General features: G+C 41.3%; 1 protein-coding gene across 1 annotated transcript in view; it reads left to right on the forward strand.

Moving 5' to 3' along the window:
• GALNT9 (polypeptide N-acetylgalactosaminyltransferase 9) overlaps nt 1–17,616 on the forward strand; it is a gene marked incomplete at its 3' end in the record, with an annotated part of 149,382 nt that overhangs the window by 23,247 nt on the left and 108,519 nt on the right. Inside the window, exon 2 of the mRNA XM_084271881.1 lies at nt 5,567–5,747. Coding sequence (XP_084128007.1) covers nt 5,567–5,747 — 181 coding nt within the window. The remainder of the gene's footprint in view (nt 1–5,566; nt 5,748–17,616) is intronic.

Genomic DNA, 17,616 nt, shown 5'->3' on the forward strand with positions numbered 1-17,616 from the left:
TGGCAGTGCTAAAAGTCAGCTTTGTCAATCTGTGTAGAGTCACTGTTGCCCCTGAATTAGTATTATTTTTTTTTCTTTTTTCCCTTGGCTAAACTAGGATCTAAAGGTTTTTACTGCCTTACAAGGCATGCAGGGATGTTTTCAGCACAGAGATCAGAATTGGGAAAGGAAGGAAACGACTCTTTTGCTGATGAGTTTTATGTTTCCCATTTAAAAGAGAATTGTTGCAGGAGTTTCAGGTAAAGCTGCCAGGGTTTTTAGAAGGCAATGTTTTATTCCCTCCTTTTAAGGTGCTAGGAACCACAGTAGTTATGTGTAGTTATTTGAGGGCATGGATGGTATAAGTACAGGCAAAGCTCAAAAGTTTGGCTTTGGAGCCCTGCTCAGCTGAAGCCTGGCAGAGGACAGCAAGGACATTTCAGCACTAACGCAGCAGTGCTGTCAGTGCTTAGTGAACATGGTGGTGTTGGTGATGGACATGGACCAGTGGCTGTGCCCAGCACCCCTGGTTCCACAGGATTTTGGCAAAAGGAGGGTGAGGTGTGGGAGCAGAGCACAGCTGCTGAAGTGGAGCAGGGTGACCTTGCCAGTAGAGGCAGGAAGGCTGGGAAAAGGCTAGGAACAGGCCTGTGCTATTGTGAATGTGGGTGTATAATTATTTTCAACTGCTTATTTTTATTTTGAATTGGCAAAAGGTTAATTATGTTGGTGAACCTTGGCTGAACCTGATTTACAGCTGCCTGTGATTGTGTTGCAAATAAAGAAAAAAAAAAAGACACTAAAATAATCTCAAATGTAGCACAAGCTCACTTTGCCACAGTTTCTCACATCAATCTCTTCAGTAATTTTGCCATTGTGACAGGGTTTATGGTGAAAAATAGAAGTTCTCTTCTTCCTAGAAAATTATGCATCCTGTGGAGTAATTAATCTGGTTAAGAAACTAAGACCGGTTAATTCTGCTTTCCATTCTCCCAGCAATTTCTGTCTTACACAGAAATCTCTGCAGTGAGAGTGATAAATTTGAAATGAATGACAGACACTAATTATTTGTGACCTCATTGTCATCTGCAGTGTTGAACTGGCTATGACTGATCCCAGTGTATGGGCTGTAGATCTTTTTAGACTTAAAAATTTAAAGAAAAGACAGCTTTAAAAATAGCAGCTCGCTGGGCATTGCCACTGTTGTTCCCTGTCTCCCCTCTCTGTCCCTCACCATTTCAGAGCTGGCAGCATGATTTCAACCTTTCAGTCTGAGATGAACCATAGGGTTACACCATCAGAAGTTCTCCTGTACCCTGCCCACAACAGCTTCACATGGAAAAATGGGTGAAATGGGTGCTGGTGAGAGCCATAGGAAGGTAAATCAAAGATAAGAGGAAGATCTGGAAGTCTGCAGCAAGCTTTAAAAGAAGAAAACAGAAAAGATCTCTCATCTGATCTGCCTTGGTTAAAACCCAGATATATGCTGGAAGTCAAACCAGAAGCACTTCTCCATCTGTCTTCTTTAGCTTTTATACTGCTCCTCATCACTGTAGGACCCGAACACCCAGTGAATAAAATCAATAGCAATTGTGTGTCTGCTGAGCAGCAGTATTTCCAGAAACTTATCCCTTTCCCTCTTGTTCCAGCCGGTGAGACCTGCAGGAATGAATTCTCCTATGGGCTGGCCTGGGGTTTTTGCCAAGCAGAAAACGTCCAAGGTTATAAGGCACAGATAACTTGTTCTTTGCTGACTCCTTGTCTTTTGCTGCCAACCTACACATCCCGTGGGACCACTGCTGTAGAGTGTTCTGTTCCTCCACGTCCTCCCAGGCATTGTTCACGTGTTTGTCATGCTGGAAGTCCTCTAATGAGAAGGTGGTTCTTGATGATCCCAAGACTGTGGGGCATCCCTTGGATGTGCTGGAGTGTGTGTCTTGAGCACCAGAAGCCACTACCTCAGCCAGACCTGAAGATGCTGTGTCCTATCCTCTGTCTCTCAATTCCATCTCATAAGATCAACCTTGTTTTGAGAAGATACTGCTGAACTGGCATCCCTTTTCTGTTTTTTTACAAAAATCTGACCAATGCACATACCTGGATTTGGGGGTGAGCGAGTTATGATCTTGACTTAGATAGTCACGGGCAAAGTACTCTCTGAGAGTTAGTCAGACAAGATGAATCTTTCCTAGAACAAGATCAGATTAGCACCATGAAGAGCTAGAATATCAGATTTAGGAAAAAGGGTTATAAAATAATTGTCACTGTGAATGGTTTGGAAGGCTAACTAGCTGCTTCTTCCAGAAGTACAATAGCAAAGTGCTTGCTGCTTTCTGTGAGTTGAAAGTTTCATTCCCCTGCTCCTTGTGCCATAAAGATGCAAGCATTGTGTTCTCTGAACTGCAAGAGCATACAGTATTAATAATAAAGTTTTCAACTACTGGAATTAAATCGTTGCTTGAAGTCAAATGAGCATGCCATATCAAGTCATCTCCAATTTGCTTTGATGATATAACAATGAATTTCCATGCTGCAGTCTTTCAGGGACATGGGATGTATGAAGTGTCCAGTTTGCTGGATTCTTTAACTTCTGAATTGCACAGGGAAGTCAGCAGGAAATTTTGTCTCATGAGCTAGCTCCCATTGGTGATCAGAAGTTTGGGCAGCAGAGACACATCTCTAAGCAGAGGTTCCCTGTGGTCAGCCTAAGAATACAAGATTCTTACCCTCTCTGGTTTTGCTCAGAGGAGGAGCATGGCTGAGACTAGTATGCAAAAACTTTCTAAATGCTTCTGCACATACCTGGGGACAGTTTAATGAATTCAAGAATAATAAGAGATGTGAATGAAAGAGATATAGGTATTTGAAATTATAATGATTTTTGGAAACCTTTAGCTTACTCTTTTTGAGCTGTTGCATGTAGGTCCAAATTCTCCAGGATTTAGTGGCTTATTCTGGTAACTCCTTGTGATTATTTTTTTTTAATTGTATTTCTAGCAGAAAGGTGATGAGCAGGAATAGGTGCTCTGCCATCCTGCTAGGGCTCTACTCCTTCCAACTGAACTGGTTTCTGGCATTCCCCTTGTACAGTTTGAGACAGGACATGAGCACTTTCCTACTTGTCTTCTGGGTTATGTCCATACTTTACTGAAGGAAAATGTGTTTGAGGGAGGAAGGCAGCAAAGCTTCCTGGGAGGAAGAGTAGTCATTAAACAGTGGGAGGGCTCTGTTTTGCGTTACCAAAAGCTGGGGATAAGTCTTCAAAGGTAGTCCGTGATCCTAGTTAGGCAGTGTGTCTGACTGAAGTGGAGAGCTGTCTAGCAATACCACATTCCCTTGCCTTGAGCATGCCTTTCATTTTTCCTACTATTTTGTTTCATTTACAACTTTGAAGAAGTTCATTATTGATTAAGCATCAGTATAAATTCCAGTAGTTCTGTGCTTTGGTCTTTTCTCTCTGTGTCCCAGTAATACAATACCCTAGAAAATATACTGGTGTGAAGCTTCATCTTTCTACTCTTTCCCTCATGGGTCCCTGGCCTGTGGGGGTTCTGCTCATGCCTCCATTCGATCTCCCTTGCTAGTGGGACCTGGGGTTCACCTCCTACACACACCTATAATGAAACCATGGCTGCGTGAGCCTCTTGTTTTCCTTTCTTTTCAACAACTCACTAGGCATGAATGCTTGGAGCCGTCTGAATTTTTCAAAAGCTTGGCCATGCCAAGAATGATTTTCTGTAGGGCGTCCTTTTTCTCTTCTCCTGCCCTCCCCACTCCTGCTAAGACTCATGATTCACTGAGACAGTTGAGCATTTCAGTGCATGATGATGAGGAACATGAAGAAGACATCAAAGGCGCAAGTACAAGCAAAGTCTGTCCTGACTTGGGATCACTGATTGCAGTATGAGGTATGTATTTTTGTAGGGAATGTCTGAAATTCAGTACCACAGTTCCCAAGTACTGCAGGTGCTCAGTCTTTCTGTGTTCAGACAGACTATTTGTAGTGTCACACTTAACCTTAGCACAGGATTTTCTCATGAGCAGCACAGCAGAAAATGCTAACTTGAGTCTTTCAGACAACTGACGAACCACTGTCTCTCTGGTCTGTCCTGTAATTAAGCAGAGATGATGCTGGAGCTATAACTGGTGAGGACAGTGGTAGCAATGAAGTACAAGAGACCTTCCTTCATGAAGTGCTAAACTGTCCCAGACCTTATTGTGACTCGGAGAAGCCTATCTAACCTTTGTATTGCCTTGTGTGTTTGTTAGTAGAAAGTGGTAGTTTCCTTCTGTCTTTCTCTTTAATTATTTAGTTGAAATAATGACATTTTCCTCTTGAAAAATTCTTAATTTGAAAAATGTTCGAGCAGCTCAAACTGTTAATTGTTTTGTTCTGCATTGTAGATGATTTGGAGGGAATTTGCATGTTGCTGAGTGGTATCCCCAAGACTATTATAAATAAACGTTTTGCTTATAACGGCTTGTTGATAGTGAGCCTTTTGGAAAGGAAAGCTTTGGGGCCAAACATGGGATACTTGAGGAGCTTATTTATGAGAATTCAGCACCAAGCAAAATGCCTGTTGCTATGGAAAAGGTTCTTGGTGATGTAATCATATGGGCATTTTTTTATGTTGTTTTGTTTTGCCTGTATTTTTGAGTTCATCAGTGAATGAAACCTCTAAATGCCTTGTTGACAGGATAGTACCTCTGCAGTAGCCAAGTGGAGCTAATCGTTTTAGCTCAAGTGTGTCTAAACTTTCTGATCCTATAAGTGGTCTAGAGCTGAGTATCTCACATAATGTACAGATTTCGTTCATCAGAGATCTGAAGGACCTGGAGTGATTCCCAGGTGAGAGATGGTATCAGCTCCCTAATAGCTTCAGCACATGTCTGTGGAAATAGGTTGGGCAAGGTGGGAAGTGGAGTCCAAATGACCCATCTATTGACTCACATTGTGAAATTAGATTTACTCTGTATTTCCTACCCAGCAGCAGCTGGTGACCAATCACAGAGCTGTATTCCCAGCATGGGAACCAAACCCGAACCATTAAAGAGCTGCAGGTGGTCTCAGAGCCACAGAGCAAACACCTCATCTCCAGCACTCCAGAACTGGCATTAATATGGAGTTAAACCAGCAGATCTACAGGTGGTAGAAATTCAACATATCTCCTTAAAAAAATGTATGGAGCTATAATGGGCTGTACTGGGAAAGGGCCTGGCCTCCAGTTCTTATGAGGAAATTTTTTCTTAAGTAGCTTATGGATAACCAGGCATTTCAGAATGTTTGGAAACAAGATTCCTGATTCCAGGGATTTATGCAGAAAAAAGGAGAAATCATGAAAGTTGCCAACGGATTCTTTGTAATTTGCTCGTGAGTAATTAGGCACAGATACTGCAGGATGTGCTGATATGGACTCAGGTTTGAAAAGCTGAGTGAGGGTCATTTCAACAGAGCCATGAAGGTTTCAGAGCTGAGTTTCCTGAGAGTTCAGATCTTGTTTCTCTGAAAACATTCTGTTGTCATACAAAAGGTGAGATCCATTTCCTTTATCTTAATAATTGTGGGATGTTTTTCTTTTTCATTTAGGTCTGGCAAAGCCCATGGGATTAGTTGAAGGTCCAGGAGGCTTGGGCCAGGGGGGAATGGCTGCTACCCTGAGAGATGATAGCCATGAATCAGAGACCAAGTATGAAGAATATGGTTACAATGCACAGCTCAGTGACAGGATATCACTGGACAGGTCCATCCCTGACTACAGACCAAAAAAGTAAGTTGAATTCTGCATTATTATTAAGAGCAAGTGATTGACTGTTGTTCTATTGGCCCATGATTCTTCTCTTCACATCCCTTCTTGGTTAGAGTATGACAGCAGTTAGTCATACATATACCCCTGAGTTTAGTGAAAATTAAAAAGACCAACTGTCATCTCAAGCATGAAATGTCATATTAAATGCGTAGCTAATTCTGTGAGTAATGCATTAATATGCACAGTGAAGGCCTCAGATCAAGAACTGCATCAGGATATTGGTGCTCCTTGGGTTTGGTTCGCTTTGAAAAAGCCCCGTAGTGCCAGCTGAGCCCCCGTCAGAGGTGGGAGCCGTTTTCTATGGGGCGGTGCCAACGGGTGCTTTCTAGACACTGGTCACTTAAAAATTCAATGACCAATCAACTGCCTTCTCTTTAATTGCATTTGATATTCTTAGAATGCTTTAGCCAAGGTTTAAAACGTGCTGAAACACAGACTAAGGGTAATCCATCAGGGGGTCTGTAATTACAGTAAGGGTTTTTTTGTCTTTGGAATGTGTGTTTATTTTTATTCCAGTGTTGTAGTCTTCACATGCCTGAGCTATGTTTGACATTGCAATTATGTGTTTAATATTTGCACTGATTTATTACATTTTGTATTAAATATCTTTCAAATCTTTCACATTTATGGAGCTATGTATCTTCCAGATGAGACATCCACACTGTCATCCTACGAATGACAATCAGTAATGTCTTAATGCAGAGGAGATCAGCAGCAATGCCTAAGTTACTCTCAGGAGAAAAAATTGAAAAGAATACTTAATTAATTTCTAATAATAATCTTCTGTTTTAAAAGACCCACTGGGGCTCCTAGGCAGAACTGAAAGTTAAATAAAAAAAAGTATCTTATTATGTGGCGAGAAAAGTTTAGCCAAGCAAAACAGCTATGCTCTGTGAGTAGATTGGAATTGAATTAGGATTTTAGGTAGTTCAAGCTGCCAAAAACAAAATCCAGCAAAACAAAACTTCATCTTAACTGAAAATTTCATTAGCTGTGTTACATATTAATCTAATCTCAGAAGTATTGACTCAGCATTTGCTTTCTCAGACACTCGCTGTACAAAAGAAAAACCTAGATAAAAGGAGTGGCAAAGAAGAAAATCTATTGCTTTGATATCCCATTTGATGCAAGTATTCTGACCTGTACAGTGATTTCATCTCTCCATTTCTCTTGATGTGTCATAAAAATTCATCGTGGAATTATTCTGAGGAAAAATTAGTCTGTAGTTATGCAAATATTGGACCGGTCTGGTCCAAAGACCCTTAAAATCAGTGTGAAGTTTTTCAAATGTTTGTCAGTGAGGTTTGACCTGGCCTGTTATTAGCTGCTGAGGTCAAGTGGATAATAAATGAGAATTCTCTGCTAAGAAATACAAAAGCACAGGCTGCAGAGCTTGTATCTAGCTCGGTGCCTGTCAGAAGCGTGAGAGCATTTTCAATGCAGTGATGTTTCACTTCAGGTTATAGTCTTCCACAGTTTACTTGGAAGCTTTGATGAGTCATTCAGATAAGCTTTTTGATGTTCTCGTTTTGGGAATCTTGTACAGCCCTGCTGCATGAGTAATTGCCACAGTTACTGGAGAAGTGCCTTCCTTGTAGGGTTTTGATACTTTTGAGGTGGTTCTAGTTAGGTCTAGATGTTGGAATTGAAACGCTTATCTCTGGATACTTACGAGTCACAAGAAAACCCTTTTGTTTGCTAGGAAAAATGAGTGGAAGTTTGGAGAAGGTAGAAGCTCTTATATAAAGAATTTTATCCATTTGTATCAGAAGAGCTTTGACTCCATTTTGTTGCCATTTCTATTAGCAATTTTTGCTGTCCTCTTCAGCAGCGTTTTTTGTCTCTGACCTGTTCAAATGCACATCTCCTCATATGCAGCCTTTCTTGGGAGCTCTCACTCTAATGCTGAGCCAGTCTTCACTCCCTACCCTATCAAGCTCTTCTATCCACCATGTGGGACTACATCTGCTTACCTAACAGGGATAGTTGTGCACCATAGCCATAGTTGAGCTTGACTTTGGTTTAGGTACTCTGCCCTAATTATATATTGGAGAGAAGTAAACCTCCAGATCTTTCAGACAAGCTTTGGGAAAACCACTCTTGTTTTGTTCAGCTTTGTATGCCAACCTGCCCAATGGTCTCATCTCTCCATCTCATCACTGAGCCCTTCTCCATCTGCTTGCAATTTATAGTCATGTCATTCCCAGAACTTTTCATTTCTAAAAAGGGAGAACTCCATTTTTAAATTGAGAAGAAAGGTGGAATTAATGTCCAAGACTGTGTACAAAGCCTGTGACCAGTCTATGAATAAAACCAGTTATCTGGATACACATTCCCAAAATATTACTCCATGCTTCCTTCTCATTCTGGCTTCCGTTTAAAATGCCCAGCTCTACATATTTACACAGACCAGTACATGTTAAAGATTGCAACTAGGAGAATTTATACTGAAGTATACGGTGTATAGACACAACTTATGAAAGTGAACATGATTTTGGTATGCAAATGTGGGGCTTGTGATATTAGAGGCTTAGTGATTGTTTAAAATAAATTTGATCAGAAATAATTTTGTTCATTTTCTCTTTGAATTACCCCCCTCATTGTTGTCCAGTGTCTTATTCTGGTAAAATAGCCCTTCTATTCCATCTGCTAGCATAGGTTCAGTAAACATTTAGCAGCTTAATTTCTTTTCAGAAGGTATTTTCATCCCCATACAGCAAATTAAAAAAATATATTGCACTAAAGAGATGTACAGTTAGACAGCGTGACCATGAAGGCTCCTAAATTGGAGTCACCTCCATGTCCTTCCACTGCAGTAAAATCTGCAAGCCTGGGTGGGTAGTTGATCTCTCAAGATGCTTTTCCCACACATTTGCATTGTGTTCTGCTTTCCTACCTGCTGCTGCCAGTGCAGATATTCCCTTTTTTTCTTTAAACTCAGAAGCTTTTTCTTTAAGATAGGAACTGCTAAGTCAGTGCAGGAGACAAGAACAGATTTTGTGCATATTGTGTTTGTGTGCCAAATCGAAGCAATGACAGTAAATAACTTGTGATTACAATTCACACAATAATTACAAAATTATAGCTTGATCCTAACACGGTGTAATAAATATGTCTCAGCTTTTTCTTCTCTGATATTGTACCTCCCACAGCTTGAATGCTTGCCCTGTCTCTGTGTTGAAAGCAGACAACCCTGGGGAAACAGTTCAAAAACATACTGTGAATTGGTATTTCAAGCTATGTTTAGTTTCAAGGGATGTGTAATATAGAGAAGTTGCAATTTTGTTTTATAAAACAATGCAAAGCCTCCCCACCAGTTTGCGAATTTATTCAGTGTGACCTTGAACGTGATCTTTGTTTCTTGTTGGATTTCACCTAAATCAGATGGGCTGATTTTAATTGTGCTGATGATCTTTCCATAACATTTTATATGTCTTAATGGTGGCTTTTGCCTTGAAGCATCAGAGTAGAGTGGAGTTGAGTGCTCTGAGAAGGTGCAAGGACTGAGTAGTGGGAATTAAATGCTGTTGAGTTCAACGTCAAGCAGAATACTGATTCATTATGGTTGATTGATGAGTATTCAGCTAATCAGCCTGGTATTGGACTGACCTGAGATTTTGCTTCATGCACTTGGTGGAAAGCAGTCGATATCTTGTCTGTTAAAATACATGAAAATGACTCCAAAAATAGTGGTTTGGTTAGTACTGTTATTCGCTATCTAAATTCTAGGGTAAATTTTTTAGTACATACGAAATATGTGCTAATGCCAAAAGAATTTTGCAGGATTATTTTTGTTACAAGGGAATTCATAATGCCTGCTATGGAATTACTTTCATCCCCTGTCATACAGACACATACCAAGCTTAAGAAACATTTCTCAAATTAAGAGCAAGCCACAAGAGGAGTGAGAAAAGTAACACAGGTTGTGGCATGTTGGGGCTGCAGCCCTGTCTTTGCTCCCTAGTGTGCTGAAGTTTTCAAGGACTATACCACTGTGGAAAATATGTTGTAGAGAGCATAGGATGTTTAATGTCCTGTCTCTCTTTCCAGCAGTATTAACAGGACTTTCTAGGTCTCACTAACATATAGTATATTTCCTCTGTGCAGTGGAAGAAAAAGAAGCTTCTCTTGCAGGGAACAGGTTATTTTTTCTTTGGAAGCACATTGCTAAACTAGAACTTGCTCTGTGGTTTTCTGGGAAAAATGTTATTTAATAGTGAAATATTATTAGATAAATTTCTATCTATGTTCATAGAATCATACACTCATAGTTCTATGTTCTTCCATAACCAGAAGGAGTGTTGTGACTGCATCAACCTGAGTACGTAGTGGAGATGAATCCAATGTTGGCCAACGACCCTTACATATATGTACATGTATATATGTGTGTGTGAGACGGTATCAGCACATGTTATCTCTACCAATAAGTGTAGCTGTAGAATTGACTTGACTCTTACCCATGGGAATGCTGTGAAATCTGAGGGGCAGCGTGTGTGCCTTTCTTACCAAGGGGCCAGTGTTTGAGCGTATAATCCAAACCAGATCTGGAGCAACACGGCTGAGATTTTCATAGAGATCCTGCACTTTGGAACAGAAGTGCCTGGAGTCAGCCACCTAAACCCCTGCAGAGTCATTTGTCTTCAAGTGGCTTAATTTGTTAGAGGTTCTGAGAGTAGAGACCAGGTTTAGCTGGGACATGGCTGTATGGCTGTGACAGGCTTCAGAAATGGCAGCAGCCATCCGTCTGCCCTTTTGGAGGAGTAACGGCCTTCATGGCTGCCAGCTATAGCATAAAATGTAAGTCAGGGCTTCAGGAACAAAGGATTAGACTCAATTTTTCCCAACCATGCACAAAGGCAGAGGTCCTACTACAGCCCCATATGACAGTAGATTTTTCACTTTATCAAAGACGAAGAATGCAGAAAAAGTCAAAACCTTTAGGGAATTTCATTTCAAGGTGGGGGGAAAGGCTTTAAAACTTAGAAAAGTTGTTTGTTTTACAAGGTGGCATCCTGGAAAATTGGGAAGTGTCAACTAACCAGATGCTTTCAACAGTGAGCATCGTCTCTTAGGATAACATCAATTCTCTTGTTGTTTCTGGTGCACAGGCTGCATCGCAAGGGGTTGAAATAAACAGTTTGAACACCTGTAAATCTGGCATTTTCTAACTTTCTATCACTTGACTTTGCAACTTAAATAACTTCTGGGCTTTCTTTACATGCAGGACACGTCCACATATAGGCACACATGCACTTGTCAAAACCACTTGCTGTGATGCATTATGCATACTTTTGAGAAAAGTTAATATGATCCCGGAGCTTCCATAATGGCTAAATTGGCTTTTACAAGAAATTGTCGCTGCTTTGTGAGGATCTTTAATTTAACTGATCTCTTTTGTGCAACTTGATGCCGGGTGCATTGTGGCAGTTCGGTGATAACAATAATACTAATATATGGATTCAGTCCGCTGGCTCTATCAGCCAAAGAAGATATTTCTTTGTGTTACGGTCATGGATGTTTGTATTGAGAAAATTCAGCCCTAAAGAACAGACTTATTAATGCTGAGGCAAAGTCAAGTCTTTAGCCATAAAAAGCAGAGGAATCTGGGTCTCGAGGAAATTACTTTCATTTATTCAGCTCTTTTATAGAGGCGAGCGTTTTCGTTGCTTGCTATAGACATTTCACAATAGCAAAGGAATTGCATCTCTAGGGCTCTGAAGTGTAATTAATGGTTCGCTCCACTCTGTACCTAAGGAAAAGCTTTTTTAATTACCTATCAAAAAGGATTCTGGAATTGATCAAATAGTGCTATCAAGGGGGCAGACTTGGTAAATAGACCTCTGATTTGTTCATTCAAGAGTTTAATAACGGTAGCTAGAAAACAGCCTTTCTGTCCATCAGTGGCCGGTGAGCTCGAGCCTTTTGAGGAGGCAGGGAGCTCACCTTTCACTCTGACCCTTTTCTTTTGGCAGTGGAACTGTGTGGACTCGCTGTGATTTTTCAGGGCACCAGGCAGCAGCTCTCTCTCCAGCCAAATCGTACATGTAGTTTGCAAGTTCTCTGTTGTGAGAGGAGGATCAGTGCTCTGGTACAACGGACCCTGCCCGAGGCTGTCAGAGCGGGCAGCTCCTCTGCCCTTCTGTGCTGGATGTCCCTGCAGGGGCAGGGCAGCAAGGCAGATGGCTTTCAAAGAGCATCAGCTTTTGGATCAGTGGATTGGAGAGGGCTGGACCTGGTATTATTTGATTTTTCTCCATCTCTGCAGTTTGCTCTGCCTCATGACCCACTTTTCAAGTCCTCTGGGGACACTGGGTGTTCTTTGCACCGCTTAGAAAAACAACTCAAGAAACTCCAAACTGAAGCAGGCCCTTAAGATTCTTCCCAGGTTAAGCAGAGTGTGATGTAGTGGACCTTTTTTCAAGGAACATGTGAGCTGGAACAGATCCAGCGCTGTACAGGAACCAGCATTTCTGATGAGCAGAAAATGGCAAGTAAAAAATTAAAAAAATCTACATTTAAAAAAAAAATCCACCGAAAAATTGTGTCTGGCTGAACATCTTCTGTGAAACGATTATTTAAACAATGTGTTTAGACCAATGAAACATTTCATTTCCAGCAGGCGGAAAAAACAGCTTCAAGATAATGAATTTTCTATCAGTAGCTTCTACAGATACTTTCAGGTTAATGTAGGGTCACAATAAGGTGAAACATTAGTTGAAATTTAGAGTTTTCGTTTTTCATCTGCCTTTCACAATCACAGTGCAAGCACAGTATTTTGTTTTCTTTTAAAAATGCTTCTTTTTTAATAGGAAACTTTTCAACCTTTATATTTGCTGCCACTCTCAGTAAATATAAAAATCCATGTAAAATTCTGAAAACCACATTTTGGCTGCTCTGATTGCACATATGATGTAAGTTAAAGTGGAGAGAAAGAAAAAGAGAGGCAGAAAATGGAGCAGGCAGAACTACCTCTGGGCAACAGCTTGGGATTGTTTATTGGAGGGAAATTGAGTAAGAGATGAAACTAACTGAGGTGTTTTAATTAAATCTCAAATCAATATCCAGATGTGGGTTTTGGACAGGGCGAAGGAGGCATTGTGTGTACATGAGCTCTCTGGGATTTTATATCATTCTCAACCAGCTTTGCCTGGTTACAGAGGCTGGACGTTTTCCTGGGGCTGTGAATCCCCTACAAGTAGCACAGGCACTGTTGTGCACATGCTGTCTGTACGTGCAGTTGGTGATGCAGCTTCATAGAGATGTGCTGGATGTCGAGCTGGCTGTCTTGCCTGAGAGCAGAAGGAAATGGTGTGGACTGAGTAAGTCCCTGTGCTGCCTGAGAGCTCGGCTCTGACCAGGCGCTGCACAGTCTTCAGTGCTGTAATTCTGACTCAGCTCATCTGGGATATCAGTTGACAACCTGAACTTGCTCATACTTCTGCCTCTGGGTCAGTTGTGCTCAGTTGTGCATCCCCATGTTATGCCAAAGGCTCATCACTGTATTTTGGGAACTGTTTCTTATTTTGGCTGTAAAAGACTAGAACTGTGTAAAGCCCACAAAGGAAGGGAAGAATCACCTGCTCCTTTGGCTAAGAAGGGAAACTGCCTGGGAATCGTACCACCAGCCAGCCCCCATGCTGTACGCCCCCATGCTTTGAGCTGTACCTCTGTAAGTTGTCACTGAGACCTGTAGTTGTGACTTGACCCTGTTTCTGAAGGAACTGCAGGTCTTTAACCAGCCTCTGCTGGAGCTCTGCTCACTTTGCATAGATGATGATAGATTAATTAGAATATGAGCTCAAACCTTTGTGTCCAAAATCCCAGGTCACCATTAGGTCTTTGAATATTTAATTTGTTATATGGTGTTAAATTGCTCCAATGGGAAGACTGAGGAACAGACCAACACTGTGACCATGTTTCCCAATAATAATAAAAATTTATTGAGAAACTTTTACAGCCAGCTCTTGAGGCCATCTGAACATCAGGAAGGTTCTCAGAGTGCTTTTTGCCTGATCAACAGCAGCAGAGTATGAGCATGAGGTAGGACTGTGAGAGCACCCAGGCCGCACTACAGCAATACTCTGCCTTTGCTCTGCAGTACATAGTGGTTGGTGACCTCACTGGTGTTTGGTAGATGGTACTGGGGTTTTTTTCAGGACATGGTTCCTAAGCAGAGACTCCCCATGAGCCGGACTCCATGCTGTCTCCATAGTAGCGGTGTTGGACATGGGCAATATCTTGTAGTTATTCCTGATATTCAATAGTTTTCTCTGGCTTTTCCCATTAGATACGTTATTGATTCCCTTTTGTTTAGTGCTAGCTAGGCTTTCCAATTAAGTAGCAACTTTAATTATACCACAAAGCATATAACATAGATCTTGATTATTAACACTGACTGGTGGGATAATCAAAGGAGGACTGGCAAGGCTAAATTTAACAGAATCATAAAACTGAACCACCTTTTCCAAAACCCCACCTTATGTTCAAATGCAGTAATTTTCCTCTTGTTACGTTTTTGCAGTGTCTTTGTGTATATTAATTGTTGAAGACAAGTTCTGCACGAGTGTCAGCACTAATAAATGTAGATTTAGTGAAGGCTGAATTTGATTAACTGGGGAGCATGAAAAATAACTGATTGCAATGTCGTGCTTAAATGCAGTAAGACTGGAAGCCATTCCCTGCAGTTTGTCTGCACCAGAACATACTCTGGAATACATGAATAGTTTACCTAAGGTGGGTTGTGTAACATTGACTGAAAATCAGACATCTAAATTAAAGTGATCAACTTGGCTGCCTTTATAGTCAATGGAGAAGGCGGCAACATGGTAGCACATCTTAAGACATACACTGTATTGTGTCCTTTGGAGATCTCTTCCTCAGGAACCCAGGACAGCTGGCTGAAGTAGGATTTCAGGTGAATCCACTCAAAAATGTTAAATGCTCCAAGGCATAGAGAAAGGGGGGAACTCCTGTATTAGCACCTCATGTTGAAGAATGACCTGCCAGCATGGGCAGCCTGGGTAAAGTCCTCACCCAGCAGTTCTGGAAACAGAACTGTGTGTGCAGCAGTGTTTTCAGCTGGGAGGAGAAGATGATGGAAAAGCTGGTTTGCATCCCTCAGGTTTTTTTTACAGCTCATAAGACTAAATGTGTCTCATGTGTTCTGTACATTTCCAGGTTCCTTAAACAAGGTTACTTTATAAAAAAGAAAAAAGAAAGTATGCTTTAGAGACTGTAGTAATTTCCTGAACTGGAAAACAGAGTGCTACAACATTTTCATAGCAGGAGGAGTTACTCCTCTGCCTTATGAAGAGCAACGGCAGGGTCCTGTCTTTAAGTTGTGTGTGCTGTTCTTTCACAGTTAAATATGTATCTGTTGTGAGAGCCAGCCATGACTTGCAGCTCTCTGCAGCTGTGTGTTGGCATTTTAAAGTTCCTTTCATTTCCCTCCCCTGGGCCCAGGGCTGATTGTTGCCTGCTATCACTTCCAGGAGAAAAGGGTATTCCTGTAAATTTCTGAACTGTCATGTTATGTTACACTCCATGATACCACATTACAGGATAAAGAGAACTAACAGAACAAGTCAGGCAATGAATTCAGGGTGGTATTTCATTTTCTTTTATGTTTCATTGCATGTATCTCTGTTATACTACACCTGCTGCCCTTATGGCTTTGAAGGAATAATTCTATTGGGCTGGGATGATGTTCCCCTTTTCTGTCTTAAAATATGTATGCAAATTTAGTTCTGAGAAATACATATTATTTCCAAATGCCTTCCTGGTGCAACCTCAAAAATTAGCTAGTTTTGGTTCCTTTCTCTTTTCTTTTTTTTATTGATAGATGTCATAGTATAACAAAGTCAAGGTTTCAGGTCAAATAACAAAGGATTCTTAGTTGTTGTTGTTTGTGTCTTTGTGCTAAAAACATAAACAGGCCAGAAAGTCAGACAATTTACTCTTCTGTCTGAAATAAAACTGAATTGTGAACTCCAAGTTGATGCAGTGTTTCATTTTAATAGTGTCAGTTCTTGCTTGTTTTGCCCATGTCTCCTGTTTTGGGTGAATTTAGTGCTAATAAAAGTGAGACACTCTTAAAACTAGCCAGAGCCAGAAGTACCTGACAGTTGCAGACTAGCAAATGGAAGTTCCCTGTCGTGGTTAGCTTGATCTAGATGCTTTCAAAGGTTTTGTTTCTCTGAAACAGCACCTGCCAGTTAAGTTGTTTGATAGTTTTATGGTGTTGAAGTATGGGGCCTCTATTTTCTGTGCCTCCAGCTTTCTGAAAAAATTCTTAACTTCTGTTGTATCGCTTCTAAACCTTCTGCTGTGGTCTCAAAAACAAACCTTAGTCAAAGGAGGTCACCTTCAAGGGAGGTCTAAGGACAGTTGCTTCTCATGCAGTCTGTGCACACTTTCCCCTAAGTTATTACCAAGCCAGTAGGCTCTCTTCAGAAGTCATTGTGGAGCTGAGTGCATGCAATTTTGGCCTGCATCCTTTTGGCCATGGAAATCCTGCAGCAGCTGAATGTTCCCACCTGCAGACTTCTCTTGAAACACGGTGCAAGCCCTGAGGAGCGGGAGCTCCAGGTCACTGCCTTGATGGCTCCTTTGTGAAGCCAGCACTAGGCAGATCATTGTTGTCTCTGTTTCTTACAGCCCAGACATGTTTAAATAACCCTCATGCAGTATGTGTTAGTAAGCTTTGGGGCTCCAAGGCAGTGAAAACCCCACCCTCTGCACGGAGCAGAGATCAGGGCGTAAAACGTGGTGCAAAATAAGATTCCTGAGCTCTATGGCTCTTGAAAACTCTGCATACTGAAAGGAATCATCTTGTGAGCAATGGGAAAATCATCTGGGAAATTTCATTTTTCACACAAAGCTTGCAATGGGCTTTTAACTGGCCAAGTATTGTAAAGGCAGGGTCACTGGGGAAGTGCACAGCATGCTCTGTTTCTAGTATTAATTCTTTTTTTCTTATTTAGTGTGCACATAAATGCTCTGTATTAGATGAGTAGTCTAAGTCTGTAATTAATGAATATTTGGGTAAAGTTACTCTTTGCAAAAGAATTTGGTGTGGGCTGCAATTTCTTAGGTTAAGGATCTTCTGTACGTTACTGTGACCAATTCTGGTTCACAGATTAGCATGAACATGAAAATAGCACTTGGGAAATATACTCTGAATCAGTGTTTCTTATCTCCCCTCCCCAGAAAGAAAGCTGGAAGGCCCTTGCTTAGCAGAAGGTTAACAGTAATGACAGAAGGGACGGCGATGTTGTTCACTGTTTTCTGTAGAGAATTATGGTATGGCTGGTGTGTTGCGTAGGGATCACTTAAGCAATGACAAGAGGCTGTTCAATGGAGGAGAACAGCGGAGCTGGGTACCCAGCACAAAGATGCATCTCTCCTTATCTGTCTGAATTAAACAGTGAAAATTAGGACAATTGCTAGGCAGACCTCAGGCAAGATCCAAATCCCCTAGGTCTCCTAGGTGCACCTACAATGTTTGGTGGTGGTAGTGTGGCTGGATTTATCAGTGAGGCATTAGGCAGTTTAAATTACAGGAGGCCTCATCTCTGCATATTGCTTATGCACAAAGCTTTCTCAGCTTCTAGAAATGAAGCCCTCTGGAGTTGCATTTTACCTGTGTGAGATGCCTTCAGGTTGTCAAATAGTTCCTTAATTAGTTTATTTTCTTCTTTGCTCCAAGGGATGAGTATATTATTTATTCTGTGCTCCCAGGCTTCCCTTAGTCTGCGTTTATGTATTTTGTCTTCAGAATGACCTAGCACTGGGCTAGCCTCTGGGGTAGTATGAAACACACCTCTCTGGC

This window comes from Gallinula chloropus, assembly GCF_964237585.1.
Source record: "Gallinula chloropus genome assembly, chromosome: 17".
NCBI lineage: Eukaryota > Metazoa > Chordata > Aves > Gruiformes > Rallidae > Gallinula > Gallinula chloropus.